This window comes from Symphalangus syndactylus, chromosome 20 (assembly GCF_028878055.3).
Source record: "Symphalangus syndactylus isolate Jambi chromosome 20, NHGRI_mSymSyn1-v2.1_pri, whole genome shotgun sequence".
Classification (NCBI taxonomy): Eukaryota; Metazoa; Chordata; class Mammalia; order Primates; family Hylobatidae; genus Symphalangus; species Symphalangus syndactylus.
Genome location: NC_072442.2, coordinates 42,513,624 through 42,529,587, shown reverse-complemented (window position 1 = coordinate 42,529,587; position 15,964 = coordinate 42,513,624). Strand labels below are relative to the sequence as shown.

General features: G+C 50.6%; 1 protein-coding gene across 3 annotated transcripts in view; it reads right to left on the bottom strand.

Annotated features, from left to right (window-relative positions):
- ODAD4 (outer dynein arm docking complex subunit 4) overlaps window positions 1–15,708 on the bottom strand; it is a 34,534-nt gene extending 18,826 nt beyond the window's left edge. The window contains exons 1-8 of one of the 3 annotated variants that reach the window (XM_055257244.2): window positions 15,299–15,708; window positions 10,528–10,659; window positions 10,101–10,251; window positions 9,142–9,203; window positions 8,749–8,914; window positions 6,908–7,132; window positions 6,517–6,724; window positions 519–605 (exon numbers count right to left, since the gene is read on the bottom strand). In XM_055257244.2, coding sequence (XP_055113219.1) covers window positions 519–605; window positions 6,517–6,724; window positions 6,908–7,132; window positions 8,749–8,914; window positions 9,142–9,203; window positions 10,101–10,251; window positions 10,528–10,659; window positions 15,299–15,412 — 1,145 coding nt within the window. In that variant the 5' untranslated portion in view covers window positions 15,413–15,708. The remainder of the gene's footprint in view (window positions 1–518; window positions 606–6,516; window positions 6,725–6,907; window positions 7,133–8,748; window positions 8,915–9,141; window positions 9,204–10,100; window positions 10,252–10,527; window positions 10,660–15,298) is intronic. The other 2 variants (XM_055257245.2, XM_063629027.1) reach the window with 2 other exon arrangements.
- Between the last annotated feature and the right edge of the window lie 256 nt (window positions 15,709–15,964).

Here is a 15,964-nt window from a genome sequence, read left to right as displayed (position 1 = left end):
TTTTTCAGTAGAGATAGGGTTTTGCCATGTTGGCCAGGCTGGTCTTGAACTCCTGACCTCAAGTAATCTGCCCACCTCGGCCTCCCAAAGTGCTGGGATTACAGGCATAAGCCACTGTGCCCGGCCTAGCTTTTTAATAAATTCCCATTCCTCATTCAAATTATTTCTTCTGAGGAGGCAAGAATTGAGGTTGCTGCAGACCTGTACAGATTCACCACCAATAACTTGGATACCTTCCACTGGTAACATATTGTCTAGGCTGGAGTGCAGTAGTGTGATGATGTCTCACTGAAGCCTCAACCTCCCAGGTTCATGTAATCCTCCCACCTCAGCCTCTCAAGTAGCTGGGACCACAGGCACAGGACAGTATGCCCGGCTAATTTTTTTTTTTTTTTTTTGTAGAGAGGGAGTCTTCTATGTTGCCCAGGCTGGATTCTTACCACCGGAAACAAATTTTCATGTTATGGTGAGAAGTTCTAACCGTGGAGGTGGGGAAGAGGCAATTCTTGGTCACTCACGTGTCAATGGCTTGCTGGAATTTCCCAACTCTGACAAAAACTCTGCCAATGTTGTCAAGGGCTCTCGATTTTGCATCAGGAAGGTCACTGTGAGGAAGAAGCAAAACAAGCCATTCACTAGAAATCGGCTGTTCTAGGCACTGTGGAAATAGGAAAGAAGGCAAAGACAGGAGCCCTGGCCTCAGAAACTCAGGGTTTCAGTTGGACGAACAATGTCCAGCCTGGCAAGGATGTGGCACATCCTGTGCCCTGGGGCCAAGAATGAACATTATCAGGACTTTTCTGGAGAGTAATCAGTCAACAGCTTGCAAAGACGTCCCTTTGAACCAGCAATTGCCTTTCTAGGAAACTACCTCAAAAAGATTATGTGACAAGAACAGTCATTAAAGCACAGTTTATAGTAATAAGCATTAAAAATAATTACTTTTTTTTTGAGACAGAGTCTCACTTTGTTGCCCAGGCTGGAGGGCAGTGCCATGACCTTGGCTCACTGCAACTCCACCTCCCGGGTTCAAGCAATTCTCCTGCCTCAGCCCCTGAGTTGCTGGGATTACAGGCGCCCGCCACCACACCCAGCTAATTTTTGTATTTTTAGTAGAGACGAGCTTTCCGCCATGTCAGAAAGGCTGGTCTCAAACTCCTGATCTCAGGTGATCTACCCACCTCAGCCTCCCGAAGTGCTGGGATTACAGATGTGAGCCACTGCACCTGGCCAAAAAATATAATCTAAATGTTATCAGTGCTATAAGAAAGGCAATTTGTGTGTATGCGGGGTGTGTGTGTGTGTGTGTGTGTATGCGTGTTTGGGGTTTTTTTGTGTTTTTTTTGTTTTGTTTTTTTTTTTTTTTTTTTTTTTTTGAGACGGAGTCTCGCTCTGTCGCCCAGGCTGGAGTGCAGTGGCGCAATCTCGGCTCACTGCAAGCTCCGCCTCCCGGGTTCACGCCATTCTCCTGCCTCAGCCTCTCCGAGTAGCTGGGACTACAGGCGCCCGCCACCACGCCTGGCTAATTTTTTGTATTTTTAGTAGAGACGGGGTTTCACCGTGGTCTCGATCTCCTGACCTCGTGATCCGCCCGCCTCGGCCTCCCAAAGTGCTGGGATTACAAGCGTGAGCCACCGCGCTCGGCCTTTTTGTTTGTTTTTTTTTTTGAGACGGAGTCTTGCTCTGTCCCCCAGGCTGGAGTGCAGTGGCGCAATCTCGGCTCACTGCAAGCTCCGCCTCCCGGGTTCATGCCATTCTCCTGCCTCAGCCTCCCGAGTAGCTGGGACTACAGGCGCCCACCAACACGCCTGGCTAATTTTTTGTATTTTTAGTAGAGACGGGGTTTCACCGTGTTAGCCAGGATGGTCTCGATCTCCTGACCTCGTGATCCGCCCGCCTCGGCCTCCCAAAGTGCTGGGATTACAGGCTAGAGCCACCGCGCCCGGCGGTTTTTTTTTTTTGAGACAGAGTCTCGCTGTGTCACCCAGGTCGGAGTGCAGTGGCACAATCTTGGCTCACTGCAACCTCCGCCTCTGGGGTTCAAGTGACTCTCATGCCTCAGCCACTGAGTAGCAGGGACTCCAGGCACATGCCACCACGCCCAGCTAATTTTTTTTTTTTTTTTTTTTTTTTTGAGATGGAGTTTCACTCTTTGGCCCAGGCTGGAGTGCAATAGCGCGATCTCAGCTCACTGCAACCTCCACCTCCAGGATTCAAGTAATTCTCCTGCCTCAGCTCCCTGAGTAACTAAGATTACAGTCGTGCTACCACGCCTGGCTAATTTTGTATTTTTAGTAGAGACAGGGTTTCTTCATGTTGGCCAGGCTGGTCTCGAACTCCTGTCCTCGTGATTCGCCCACCTCGGCCTCCCAACAATTTTTGTACTTTTAATAGAGATGCGGTTTTGCCAAGTTTCCTAGGCTGATCTCAAACCCCTGGCCTCCCTAGTTCCCTGCAGCCTTAAACTCTTGGGCTCAATGGATCCTCCTGACTCAGCCTCCTGAGTAACTAGGTCTACATGCTCAAGAAACCACATCTGGCTAATTTGCCCAGGCTGTTCTCAAACTCCTGGTCTCAGGCAATCCTCCTGCCTAAGCATCCCACGTCAGGCCTCTGAGCCCAAGCTAAGCCATCATATTCCCTGTGACCTGCACGCATACATCCAGATGGCCTGAAGTAACTGAAGAATCACAAAATAAGTGAAAATAGCCTTAACTGATGACATTCCACCATTGTGATTTGTTCCTGCCCCACCCTAACTGATACTATATATTCTCCCTCACCCTTAAGAAGGTACTTTGTAATATTCTCCCCCGCCCTTAAGAGTGTATTTTGTACACCTATCCCAAACCTATAAGAACTAATGATAATCCCACCACCCTTTGCTGACTCTCTTTTCGGACTCAGCCCGCCTGCACCCAGGTGAAATAAACAGCCTTGTTGCTCACACAAAGCCTGTTTGGTGGTCTCTTCACATGGACACGTGTGACATCCCAAAGTGCTGGGATTACAGGCATGAGCCACTGTGCCTGGCCTGTGGTTATTTTTGAGAGGAAGACACATTCTTTTTTAAAAAATAAAAAAATAGCAAGGAACTGCTTTGGTTTTAAAAATCCTACATATGTACATGAGTATGTAGGTAAATACATTGAAAAGGGGCCAGAGGACACATTCCAACAAGATCATCCTGGGAAGTGACGGGAAATGGGTTGCGGGGACAACTTTCAGGTTTTGCTCTCAGTACCACCCAGTTCTGGTTCAAGCCTGCAAGCCTGACATTATAGTACTTGTGTAAAAACAAAACACGGGCACAATGGCTCATGCCAGTAGACCCAGCTACTCAGGAGGGTGAGGCAGGAAGATTGCTTGAGCCTAGGAGTTGGAGTCTGCGGTGAAATATGATTGCACCACTACACTGCAGCCTGGGCAGCAGAGCAATACCCTGTTGCTAAAAAAACAAAACAAAACAAAACAAAACACACACACACAAAAACACTGGGCCTCAGTGCCTGGGGGCTGAACCGGTTTCGAGGCATGGCATCCAGACCTCCCACTGCCTGCAGGCCCTGGTCCCTAGCCCTGCCACACCTACCTACCTGTGGTTCTCCAAGTCCTCCATCCCTGCCACATCTTTCTGCCCTGCCCAAGGTCCCCTTCTCCCTCCCCCTTGCCCACCTTGCTGACCCTGCTGCCTTCCCTGAGGCCCCTGCCAAGCTCCCACCTGCCTGTCTCCTTGGCCCCTGCGCCACACTGTGCACCTGCTGCTGTCACAGCCCGTCGGAATGGATCCCCTCTTCTAGAGTGGGTGCTCTGTTCTGGCGAGTTGAATGAGTGAATAAGCTGTAATATGTTCATTTTTCATAACAATATGTACTAAAAATCATAATAGCAAAAATAAAGCATGTGATCAAATAATTTATAGATAATTCAGAGAAATAAATGAGTGCCGTGGGCACTGAATAAACCACTTAGACTAGTAAATGGCTAATCTAGCAAGTGGCTGATTAGAATGAGGGAGCTCCTGGAGCACATGGGACTCACAAGGAAGACTGGAGTAAGCCTGGGTGAGGCCCATTCGTGGATGTTAAAAACTAATAGGCTGGGCACGGTGGCTCACACCTGTAATCCTAGCACTTTGGGAGGCTGAGGTGGGCGGATCACCTGAGGTCAGGAGTTAGAGACTAGCCTGGCCAACATGGTGAAACCCCATCTCTACTAAAAACACAAAATTAGCCGGGCTGCCAATAATCCTAGCTACTTGGGAGGCTGAGGCAGAAGAATCACTTGAACCAGGGAGAAGGAGGTTGCAGGTTGCAGTGAGCCAAGATCACTCCATTGCACTCCAGCCTGGGCAAGAAGAGTGAAACTCCATCTCAAATTATTCAGTCGCTTAGCACACATTCATTACACGCCCACTGTGTGGCAGATGCTGGGAATAGCACCTTCCAAAGTCCAAAGTCTAACAGGACAGACAGGCTACCTGTGGAGAGGGAGCCCAGGGGAGGGATTTGTACCCCCTGGGGCAGGAGGCAGGCTTTTCTTTTTTTTTGAGACGAGTCTTGCTCTGTCACCCAGTCATGATCTCGGCTCACTGCAAGCTCCACCTCCCAGGTTCACGCCATTCTCCTGCCTCAGCCTTCCAAGTAGCTGGGACTACAGGTGCACGCCACCACACTCGGCTAACACTACGCCCGGCTAATTTTTTTTGTATTTTTGGTAGAGATGGGGTTTCACCATGTTAGCCAGGATGGTCTCAATCTCCTGACCTCGTGATCCACCCACCTTGGCCTCCCAAAGTGCTGGGATTATGGGCATAAGCCACCGTGCCGGCCTAGAAGGCAGGCTTTTCAACTTTTATTGAAATGTTGAAGAATGGGTGGCAGCAGCTTGATAAAGCAGGTGCTGGGGAAAGGGAAAGCATTCCTGGGGCTGGAGGATATGCACAGAGCTCTGCACTGGCTGGGGCCCAGAATGCCTGGGGGCCTGGAGAAAGCCAGGTCAAGAGAGGCCAGGAGAAGTCAAATGAAGAAGGGCAACCTGTGTTGAGCAGGGCATTGAAACTTCATCCCAACCACAGGAGTTGTTTTTCAGAGAAAGGCCAGCTGAGCTGTAGGAAGCCCAGGTCAGAGGAAACAGGCAAGAAGTAAGGATGGTCTGGACTGAGCTGTGGGAGGGAAACAGAGAAAGTATGGACAGGACAAGACATGGCCGGTGCTGGGCATGAACAGTGAGGGAGCCAAGCGCAGTGGCTCACGCCTGTCATCCAGACCAACCTGAGCAATATGGCAAAAACAGAGAGGGGAGGGAGGTATCTGGGAAGCCTCCGGGCTGGCTTGGGGACTGAGTGGCCAACAGTGCTATCTTCGGGGATGGGGAACCCTCAAGAAGTAAGTTTGGGAGGAAGATAAGGGATTCCGATTTGGACATGTTAAGTTTAGGATTCCTGTGGGACATCCAGGTGGAAATGTCTTAGAATCTGCTGGACACACAGGTCTGAGGCTCAGGAGAGAGGTCTAGCGAGAAGTAAAGATTCCTAACTCATTTGTGCATGGGAGATGGTTGGATCCAAGAGTCAAGAATGACTCCAAAGGGTAGAACCAGGATGCTGACAAAGTGATGGAACCTCTGGGTGGAAGCCAGCAAGTCTTGAGAAGAGCTCATTTCTGGAGAGCTGGTGTTACTACTATTGTGGATACCAGGCACTGTCCTAAGGTCTGCACAGGTACTTCTGCATTTCATCCTCCCTTCCATCCTACAGGGTGCCCAGCTAACAGAGGAGGAGACCCTGAGGCTGAGGGAGCTAAAGTGGCTTATCTCAGGTCCCATGGCTGGGTGGCGCAAGTTCCACAGCCTAGGTCTGCCTGACTCCACAGCCCGTGCTCTTGGTCAGCACTGGTTTTACAAGACCCTGCTTGATCCATCCCCTGCCCACTTCCTTCAGCCTCCTCTTGGCCACTCTCCCTGGCAATATGCTGTGCTCTCCAGGCTTAAGTACCCTCCTGTCTCAGGGCCTTTCCATAGGCCCTGTGTGTTCCCCAATGTCATCAAGTCCTCCTGGAATGTATTTCTCACCACACTGGATCCTATACTTTTCTTTCGTGGCACTTATCACAATTGCAATTAATTAGCTATGTCCCTTTTTGCTTGACATCTGCAGGGAAATGGCCCTTGTGTCTGGTTATTACTGTGTTCCCACACTAGCAGCATCTGGCATGTCTGAGGCTTCATGCATGCTTGTTAAGATGATGTAAGAATATAAACATCCCCAAGAGCCAGATCATTGGGTAGCTTTTTGGAATTTTGAGCCACTACGCTTTTGGTGGCAAAAAAGCTAACAGTCTAGGTTCCCCCACCCTCAGTCCTGGGCAGGTGGTCCCCACCGCCGGGAGAATCCACCTCGGGCATGCAGAGCAGAAAATGGGAGTCAAGCCACCAGCAGCCCTGGCAAGGGCCTCAGATAGCCCCAGGTGTCCTCCTCTGTAGGCTCACGCCAGTGGCCTCCCCTGGGGCACTCACTATTCCTTGGCGATCTCCAGGTCCTTTCTGTGGCTCTGCAGGGCTGCCTCCATCTGCCCCAGCTCAATCTGGGCATTCCCTATGCAGCTATACAAGTTTCCAACCAGTTCATCCTTGTTGGGTACCTCTTCCTTGTTCCATTCCAGTACCTTCTTCAGCACTTTCTCAGCTTTCTGAAGACTCCCTTCAGCACTGCCACTTGTGAGCACTGGGAAAGGAAAGGGGTGCTGTGGAGGCCAGGGCAGCCTCCTCTTAGCTGACAGGGTAACTCCTCTTCCTGCAGACACCATCTGCAGGTCAGAGAGACCAGGGGCTCAGACACCTGGTTGCTCCTTCCCCACCTGATACGGCACTGGAGGCACCTGCCCCACCCTCTGAGAACAACACCTACACATATCAATGTCCTCCAGGCTCTTGAGGATGTAATGGGCTGTCTGTGAGGGACGGCGTTTGTGGTCCCGCAGCCATTTCTCTTGCATCAGCTTCCGGTCCCGCTCCCTGGCGTAGATTGGCTTCTGCTGCCTCCAGAAGTTGCTGTGAGTATCCAGGTAGTTGATGCCCGTCATGATGAGGTCCTCCACAGTCAGGCCACCCTTCATGGTGCCTTTGATCAGGTCTGTGGGGAAGGGGTGTGAGGAGGCGCCAAGGAGAACAAGCCTCTAAGGGATTTGCCTCCTGTTTCCTCCCGGTAGCTGCTGCAGGGCCCTCTGTGAAGAGCTCTGCTTGGAGTTGTTGAAACAGAGAGGAATGTGAGTGCGTATGGTGGCAGAGTGGGTTTATCCAGGCCAGGATGCAGCCAGAGCCCCACTTTCAGGAGTTCCATGGTATGGGCCCCTTATGGCAAGACATGAGGAGCTGGCCAGAAGGGGCAGCTGGTGGATGGCTCGCTGAGAAGCCTCGGGGCTTCCCCAGTTCAAGCTGTGTCCTCAGATAACACTGAGTCTAAATGCACGATCTGGCCCAGGCTGCCAGTGCCCAGTGATTTCCCAGGTGCCCAGTGGGCCTGTGCACACTGGGAGCTGGAAGGGGGGTGCCCAAGTCCTGGCCAGAGGTTACAGCCAGAAGCAAAGCTACAAGGTCACTTGAGGTAATATTCAAGCCACCCCTTCCCTCCGCAGCAGGTCCTCTGGAGAATAGGAGGCATTCAGGCCTGTTGCTAAGGAGATGTGCCAGCAGTGAAGCTGTTCCTGTGTCACGGAACAGGGAACCCTACATATGACCTTGGGAAGCCAATTCTGGAGAAGAGGCATTTGATTCACAGGTGACCCTGCTCAGGCTTATCATCTAATGGCAATACTCCCATCCCCATGTTGATGTGAGACGTTCATCTCAGGCCTCTGTCCTTCATCCTGTCACTGGCAGCAGTGTGGTGGAAAGAGCACTGGACTGGCCAGGTGTAGTGGCTCACACCTGTAATCCCAGCACTTTGGGAGGCCGAGGTGGGCAGATCACCTGAGGTCAGGAGTTCGAAACCAGCCTGGCCAACATGGTGAAACCCCATCTCTACTAAAAATACAAAAAATTAGCCGGATGTGGTGGTGGGCACCTATAGTCCTAGCTACTAGGGAGGCTGAGGCAGGAGAATCGCTTTAACCCAGGAGGTGGAGGTAGCAGTGAGCCGAGTTTGCTTCACTGCACTCCAGCCTGGGCAACAGAGCAAGACTCTGTCTTTAAAAGAAAGAGCACTGGACTGGAGGTCAGAGGCCTGCGTTCTGATGTTGACTCCACCATGAACTTGTTTGTCAACTTATAAAAGTTCTTTCCCAATCAGGGTCTCTATTTCCTTATCTATGAAAGGAGAACTTGGACCAGATGATGTTTCAGAGCATTCTAGAACTAATAACCTCGGGTTTAAGCACCTGTCCGCTGGATTCCTTTGCCCATTGTAAAGATTGAAGGCAAAGGGGATGTCCCTTCAGGGACTATGGTGGTAAAGGAGACCAAATCTCTGTTGTTCCCTCCCAGGGTACCATAGCACTTAGGAGCATTGCTCTAAAATTGGACTTCCTGGATTCTAATATAAGCCATGTCATTGCCTACCTATATGTGACCTTAGTTTCCGTTGGTCTGTGCCTCAGTTTCCTCATCTGTAAAATGAGAATGCTAATAAAACCTGTCCATAGGTACATGTCAGCTAATATTATATGACAGGTTCTGCCTTCAGCTCATGCAGGAAGCATCCACCCAGATTTCCTTTCCCCCAAGGCCCCGTGCCAACAAAGTGTCCGAAACCTTCATCCAATAGGAGCTTCTCCAAATACTTTTTGTCCACGTAGAGCTCCCCCAGAAGCTGGCGGACAGTCTTCTCACTCTTCAGTGAGCCCTTCCGCTTGGGCTCTCCCTTGGTGGGGTGTAAGAGGTGTTTCATGGGCTGAGGCTTCTGCTGGGCTTTTATATTCTGAGAAAATGGAGCAACACCCAACAGAGCTTCAGCAAGGAGCAGAGTGTACCCAGCCATGGCCCTAGGGTCTGTGATCCTAGATTCCTCCAACTCCAGGACCTTTCTGTGGGCCAAGAGTCATGGAGTATGACTGGTCGGGTTGCAGCTAGGCTCCCAAGACCCCTTCTCAGGCACACACAGCCTCTTCCCTTGGAGGGATACAACCACAGAACCAGGGCCCTTACCTCAGCCTGCTTGCTTAAGAAGGAGAGGTCCCCTTTGTTCTCCAGTTTAATGGAAGAAGGACCTGCAAGGAAAGAAGCTGGAGCTCAGGTCGGCCAGGCCCCCCAGGCATGACCTATCACATATTTTTATGTGGAAATGGCTGCCTTTGGCAGAGGGATGGTGGAGGCTGTGGCAAAGCTGGCCCTAAGACAGCCTAGCAGGCAAATGGTGCAGGCTGTTTGGTGTAACTCCTAGGAGCTAACAGCCCCCGCTAGCCCAAGGCTATGGCAGCCAGATTTCCAAACAAAGGGAGGCCAAGGATGCAGGGGAAACTGTCCATTTCCAGGCCCCGCCACCGAGAGAGCAAGCTCTCACTTGCTCTCACTTGCTTCCCTTCTTGCCCTGCCATAATGCTGATGGCTAAGGCCAGCCCTTGGTATGCGTCTGGTGAGGGAGGAAGCCAGGGACTACAGAAGGCTGGGCTCAGGACCGCATTATAGCTTTTGACACCGGGCTAAAGACAGGCCTACTCTGAAACAGTATAATCTGTTTCAGAGACAGGGTTTTGCCATGTTGCCCAGGCTGGTCTCAAACTCTTGGGCTTAAGTGTTCCGCCCACCTCGACCTGCCGAAGTGCTGGGATTACAGGTGTGAGCCACCACTCCCAGCCTTTTCCTGGTATTTTCATCTTAATCCCTGGATATAGTGAAACAGCCTTTCTAATCTGACCTTTAGAAAAACCCAAGGCTGCAGCGCTCAGAGATCAGTGTGTGCGTCAGGGAATGGTCCTCCCAGCAGACAGGTGGCACCCGCCACCACGCCCAGCTAATCCTCAACAACACTGCAGCAGCCAAATCCAGGTGTAGGACTCCCTGCGGGCCTGGTGGTGGCTGCTCATCTGCTGTACCTCAGCCTTCCTCTAAACCTAAGGATTCCAAGGACCTTCCTGGATAAGGGCATAGGCCCTGTGGTCACTCACTTCCCACTGAGTTGTTGATGGCTTCCTGGGCTTTCTGAATGCCAACTTTGAATTCCCGATCAGGCCTCAGCTTGTAGCCTCGATGATAGAATACCAAGGCAAACTCAAAGTCTCCCATGGTGTACAGTGTCTCAGCCTTTTGTAAAATCCCCTGGAATGGGAGGAAATCAAATCAATGTGAAAAGATAAGGCCTCATAGGACTCACATGTGGTGGAACAGAAGGGTCCTGGGTTGAAGGTCAAGGTTGGAATACAGGGGGCAGGGACTTAGGCAATGACCTAGGAAGAGAAAATGGCATCAAACACTAGGCAGTCTGGCTGGTTCTACTTGTAACAACTACTTGTTACAACTACTTGTTACAACTACTTGCAACCAGAAGTTGCTATAGGCAATGGCAGGATCGAGTCCTCCCGCCCATGCAGTCACCTTACAGAAAGCTGGGTCACTCTGGAGCGAAGCCTCAGCATCCTTCAGGGATCTCTCCAAGTCTCCCATCTTCAGGAAGCACTTTGAGCGAGCAACCAGGCAATTCTTGTCTCCATCCTGAAGGTAAAGAGCCTAACAAAGAAACCAGTCAGGTTGACAGCCAGCATGAAGAGCAAGGTAGAAGCTGGAGTGGGAAGGGCAGCCCAAACCCTCCTGCAGAGGTTCAAGGGGATTCTTCAGGCCAGCACATAGGCCTCTGGCTCCTAAGTAGAACAACTCCAATCTGCGCTCAGTCAACTTGATTATCTGCATACGGCTCACCTTGAACAAGGTCAAATCATGGCTATTGTGGAAGCCACTGGCTGAAGAGTAGGAATATGTTACTCTGTGGATACGCTGACTTTCCACCAATGTCTGAGAGCCCCCCAGTCCCCTCAGGCAATAGAACTATAGGGTATTTTGTGCACACCAAACTCAACTACAAACCTGAAATGGCAACACATCATACTCAAAGCAAATTTCAAAGGCTAAGCATTCTGAAGTGGACTTGAGGACAATCTGCCACGTGGGTTAACCACTCCAGTAGCCTTCTCTTTTTATGTAGCTAATCAAGAACTAATCACTATATCCAGGGATTAAGATGAAAATACCGGCCGGGCGCGGTGGCTCAAGCCTGTAATCCCAGCACTTTGGGAGGCCGAGGTGGGCGGATCACGAGGTCAGGAGATCGAGACCATCCTGGCTAACACAGTGAAACCCCATCTTTACTAAAAATACAAAAAATTAGCTGGACGTGTTGGCAGGTGCCTGTAGTCCCAGCTACTCGGGAGGCTGAGGCAGAAGAATGGCATGAACCCGGGAGGCGGAGCTTGCAGTGAGCCGAGATCGCGCCATTGCACTCCCGCCTGGGAGACAGAGCAAGACTCCGTCTCAAAAAAAAAAAAAAAAAAAAAAAAAGAAAATACCAGGAAAAGGCTGGGAGTGGTGGCTCACACCTGTAATCCCAGCACTTTGGCAGGTCGAGGTGGGCGGAACGCTTGAGCCCAAGAGTTTGAGACCAGCCTGGGCAACATGGCAAAACCCTGTCTCTACAAAATGCAAAAAAATTTGCTGGGCATGGTGGTCCATGATTGTAGTCCCAGCTACTCAGGAGGCTGAGATGGGAGGATTGCTTGAACCTGGAGAGGTCGAGGCTGCAGTAAGCCATGACCACACTGCTGCACTTCAGCCTGGGTGACAGAATGAGACTCTGTCTCAGAAAACAAAACAAAACAAAAAGAGGCCAGGTGCAGTGGCTCACACCTGTAATCCCAGAACTTTGGGAGGCCAAGGTGGATGGGTCACTTGAAGTCAGGAGTTTGAGACCAGCCTGGCCAACGTGGTGAAACCCATTTCTACTAAAAATACAAAAATTAGCCAGACATGGTGGTGAGCACCTGTAATCCCAGCTACTTGGGAGTCTGAGGCAAGAGAATCGCTTGAACCTGGGAGGCAGAGGTTGCAGTGAGCTGAGATCATGCCACTGCACTCCAGCCTGGGTGATGGAGTGAGACCCTGTCTCAAAAAAAAAAAAAAAGAAAAGAAAGAAAGAAGAAAGAAAGAAGGAAGGAAGGAAGGAAGGAAGGAAGGAAGGAAGGAAGGAGAAAAATGAAAAAAATAGAAAGAAAAAAAAGATAATGCCAGGAAAATGAAACTGTGATTTTGATCCTAAAGTGGGGTTGAGGGCAATATCCCCACTCCCAGTGCCCTCTCTTCTGTGTGAGATGATTACCATAGTCTGTGGTGGTACTGTCCTTCCTGAGGCATCTAACTGTACCCACCTCCCTTTTTCTTTTTTGAGATAGAGTCTCACTCTGTCACCCAGGCTGGAGTGCAGTGGCACAATCTCTGCTCACTGCAACCTCCGAGTCCCGGGTTGAAGCAATTCTCCTGCTTCAGCCTCCTGAGTACCTGGGACTACAGGCGCCCGCCACCACACCTGGCTAATTTTTTTTTGTTGAGATGGCGTTTTGCTCTTGTTACCAAAGCTGGAGTGCAATGGCATGATCTCGGCTCACTGCAACCTCCGCCTCCCGGGTTCAAGCGATTCTCCTGCCTCAGCCTCCGGAGTAGCTGGGATCACAGGCACTCGCCACCACGTCCAGTAGATTTTTTGTATTTTTAGTAGAAATGGGGTTTCACCATGTTAGCCAGGCTGGTCTCGAACACCTGACCTCAGGTGATCCACCTGCCTTGGCCTCCCAAAGTGCTGGGATTACAGGCATGAGCCACCTGGCCTGGTCTTTTTTTTTTTTTTTTTTTTTTTGTTAGACGGAGTTTCACTCTTGTTGCCCAGGCTAGAGTGCAATGGCACGATCTTGGCTCACTGCAACCCTCTGTCTCCTGGTACCCACCCCTTTCTAGGACCTTCCTACTTTTCTAAGAAGGGGAAGTAGCTACTGTCTTTCTGGAAAGTGACTGCTTCTCATCCAAGGCTACCCTTCCCTCAGGGTGTTCTTTTTTCACTGCTGGGGGGTACTTCAGGATGGGACATGATCCAGCAGGAGGAGAATAAGTGGGGACAGGGCTCCCGACCTCAACTGTTCACTTATCTGGTCATCATTTCTGGTTTTAGGGTATGGTTGGTGACTGAATGGGACAAACGACTCTGGGGAGCTATTGAGAAGCTTGATCTTACAGGAAGTCTCGAGACTACAGGGTTATCCTACCACTCCATCTAGAATAAGAAGTGGGCAATTTGGAGCAAAAGAAATGGTCATAAAAACATCTTTTTAGGGCACTGTAGCTCATACCTGTAATTCTAGCACTTTGTGAGGCCAAAGCGGGAGTATTACTTGAGCTCAAGTGTTCAATACCAATCAGGGCAACATAGCAAAACACCTATCTCTACAAAAAAAAAAAAAAAAAAAGAAAAGAAAAAATTAGCCAGGCATGGTGGTGTAAGCCTGTAGCTCCAGCTACTTGGAACACTACGGTGGGAGGATCACTTGAGCTCAGGAGTTTGAAGCTGTATTGAGCTGTGATTGTGCCACCACATTCCAGCTTGGGAGATAGAACAAGATCCTGTCTCTGAAAAAACAAAAACAAAACAAAAAAAAAAAACAGTTCTCTTATGCAGATGTCAGATGTGTAGTCTGGTGGTTAGCACGTCAGCATTGGAGTCTGAGCCCGGCTTTGAATCCTTCCTCTACCACTTGCTAGTTCAGTGACCTTGGGCATGTTGCTCAACTTCTGTATATTTCCTAATCTATAAAATTGAGTATGCACTGGGCGGGGTGGTTCACACCCGTAATCCCAGCACTTTGGGAGGCTGAGGTGGGGGGGATCACCTGAGGTGGGGAGTTCAAGACCAGCCTGACCAACATGGAAAAACCCCGTCTCTACTAAAAATACAAAATTAGCCGAGCATGGTGGCGCATGCCTGGAATCCCAGCTACTCGGAAGGCTGAGGCAGGAGAATCGCTTGAACCTGGGAGGTGGAGGTTGGGGTGAGCCGAGATTGTGCCACTGCACTCCAGCGTGGACAAGAAGAGCAAAACTCCATCTTAACAACAACAAAAATCCAGTATGCTTAGCAATGTGCCTGGGGCTGAGGCAGGAGACTCACTTGAATCCAGGAGGTGGAGGTTGCAGTGAGCCAAGATCACACCATTGCACTCCAGCCTGGAGACAGAGCAAGACTACGTCTCCAAAACAACAACAACAACAACAAAAACCAGCACCAAATCCCCCTAGGGTGAGATGATGCAATTTATACTAGGGTTACTATAATAATGTTGCTGGTTGGTGCGGCAGCTCACCTCTGTAAGCCCAGCACTTTGAGGGGCCAAGGCAGGCGTATCACTTGAGGTCAGGAGTTCGACACCAGCCTGGCCAACATGGTGAAACCCTGTCTCTACTAAGAATACAAAAATTAGCCAGGCGTGGTGGCACATGCCTGTAATCCCAACTACTCCCTAGGCTGAGGCAGGAAAATCGCTTGAACCTGGGGAGGCAGAGGTTGCAGTGAGCTGAGATCTCGCCACTGCACTCCAGCCTGGGCGACATAGCAAAATTTCATCTCAAAATTGATAATAATAATCATATGTTGCTTACTGGCCACCTTTTATAAGCAACGGTGTGCTGGAGACATTGCGGCTTCTGCATGCAACCTCCCATCCAATCTGCCAGCAAATGATGGGAAGGTAAGGGTGCTCTGTGGAAGGAGGCCGGTTAATCATGAAACATTTAAGTAAAAGTAGAGGAAAAGGTCACTGTTAACGCAGAGAATGGAGGTCGCAAGTGGGAATTGGTAGAAAATGGCCAAGCACAGGGCTTATCTGTGACAGCAGTGTGTCCATCAAAAATCAGTGAATAATAGAAACAACAGGGTCCTCCAGGCATCATCAAGACCTCAGTGTTATCTGCAATCAAAAGATGAGGGCAGGGGGCAGGCGCAGTGGCTCACGCCTGTAATCCCAACACTTTGGGAGGCCGAAGCGGGTGGATCACCAGGTCAGGAGTTCGAGACCAGCCTGGCCAACACAGTGAAACTCCCATCTCTACTAAAAAGACAAAATAATTAGCCGGGCATGGTGGCGCGCGCCTGTAGTCCCAGCTAGTTGGGAGGTGGAGGCAGGAGAATCGCTTGAACTCGGGAGGCGGAGGTTGCGGCGAGCCGAGATCGTGCCATTGCACTCCAGCCTAGGCAACAAGAGCGAAACTCCGTCTCAAAAAAAAAAAAAAAAGTGACAGGTGATGGGGTGATGGATAGGTTCAGAGCTCGACTCACGTTGCTGAAGCTCTGCGCGGCTTTAGAAAATTCCCCGCACAGGTAGAGCCGCTCGCCTTCGGCCATATAAGAGGGAAAGGTGCTTCGTAAGGTCTCGCCTTCGGGGTCCGACATGGTGACTGGATTTAGAGACGCTAAAGCAGAGACAATCGAAGAAAAGCTGGAGAACCTCTATCCGGTTTGTGGAAGCTCCGTTTCTTAGCAACCATGAGATGTACAGCGACTTCCGGTTCCGCCCCTGTCTGGCAAGGGCCCGGATTCTGAGTACAACCTGCCGGCGTGCGCTTGCGCCAGTTCTGCCGCGCACTGGGCCAGGGAGTGATGAACGCGTGGCTGTCGGCTGGTCTAGTTAGTGTTTGCTGTTGCACGCTCCGTCGGTTCTCTCTGGAGTTGCTGCCTGAAAAGGCTCCCTTGTAAGACAGCCAAGAAAACAGGAAGAGGGTTGGAGGCAAAGTTCCGAATAGGGATAAGGCATACGTGGTACGGATATGTGCCCCGCGTACCGCCATTAGGGGGAGAGAGCACTGGGCTTGGAGACAGCGGACTTGGGCTGACTTCACTCCTGTCACTTCCTAACTGCGTGACCTCTCGCGGGGCATGTAAGGGCTCCCAGCCTCGAATGTTCCACCTGCCAAATAAATATGAAAATAATGGAACACTCAGGGA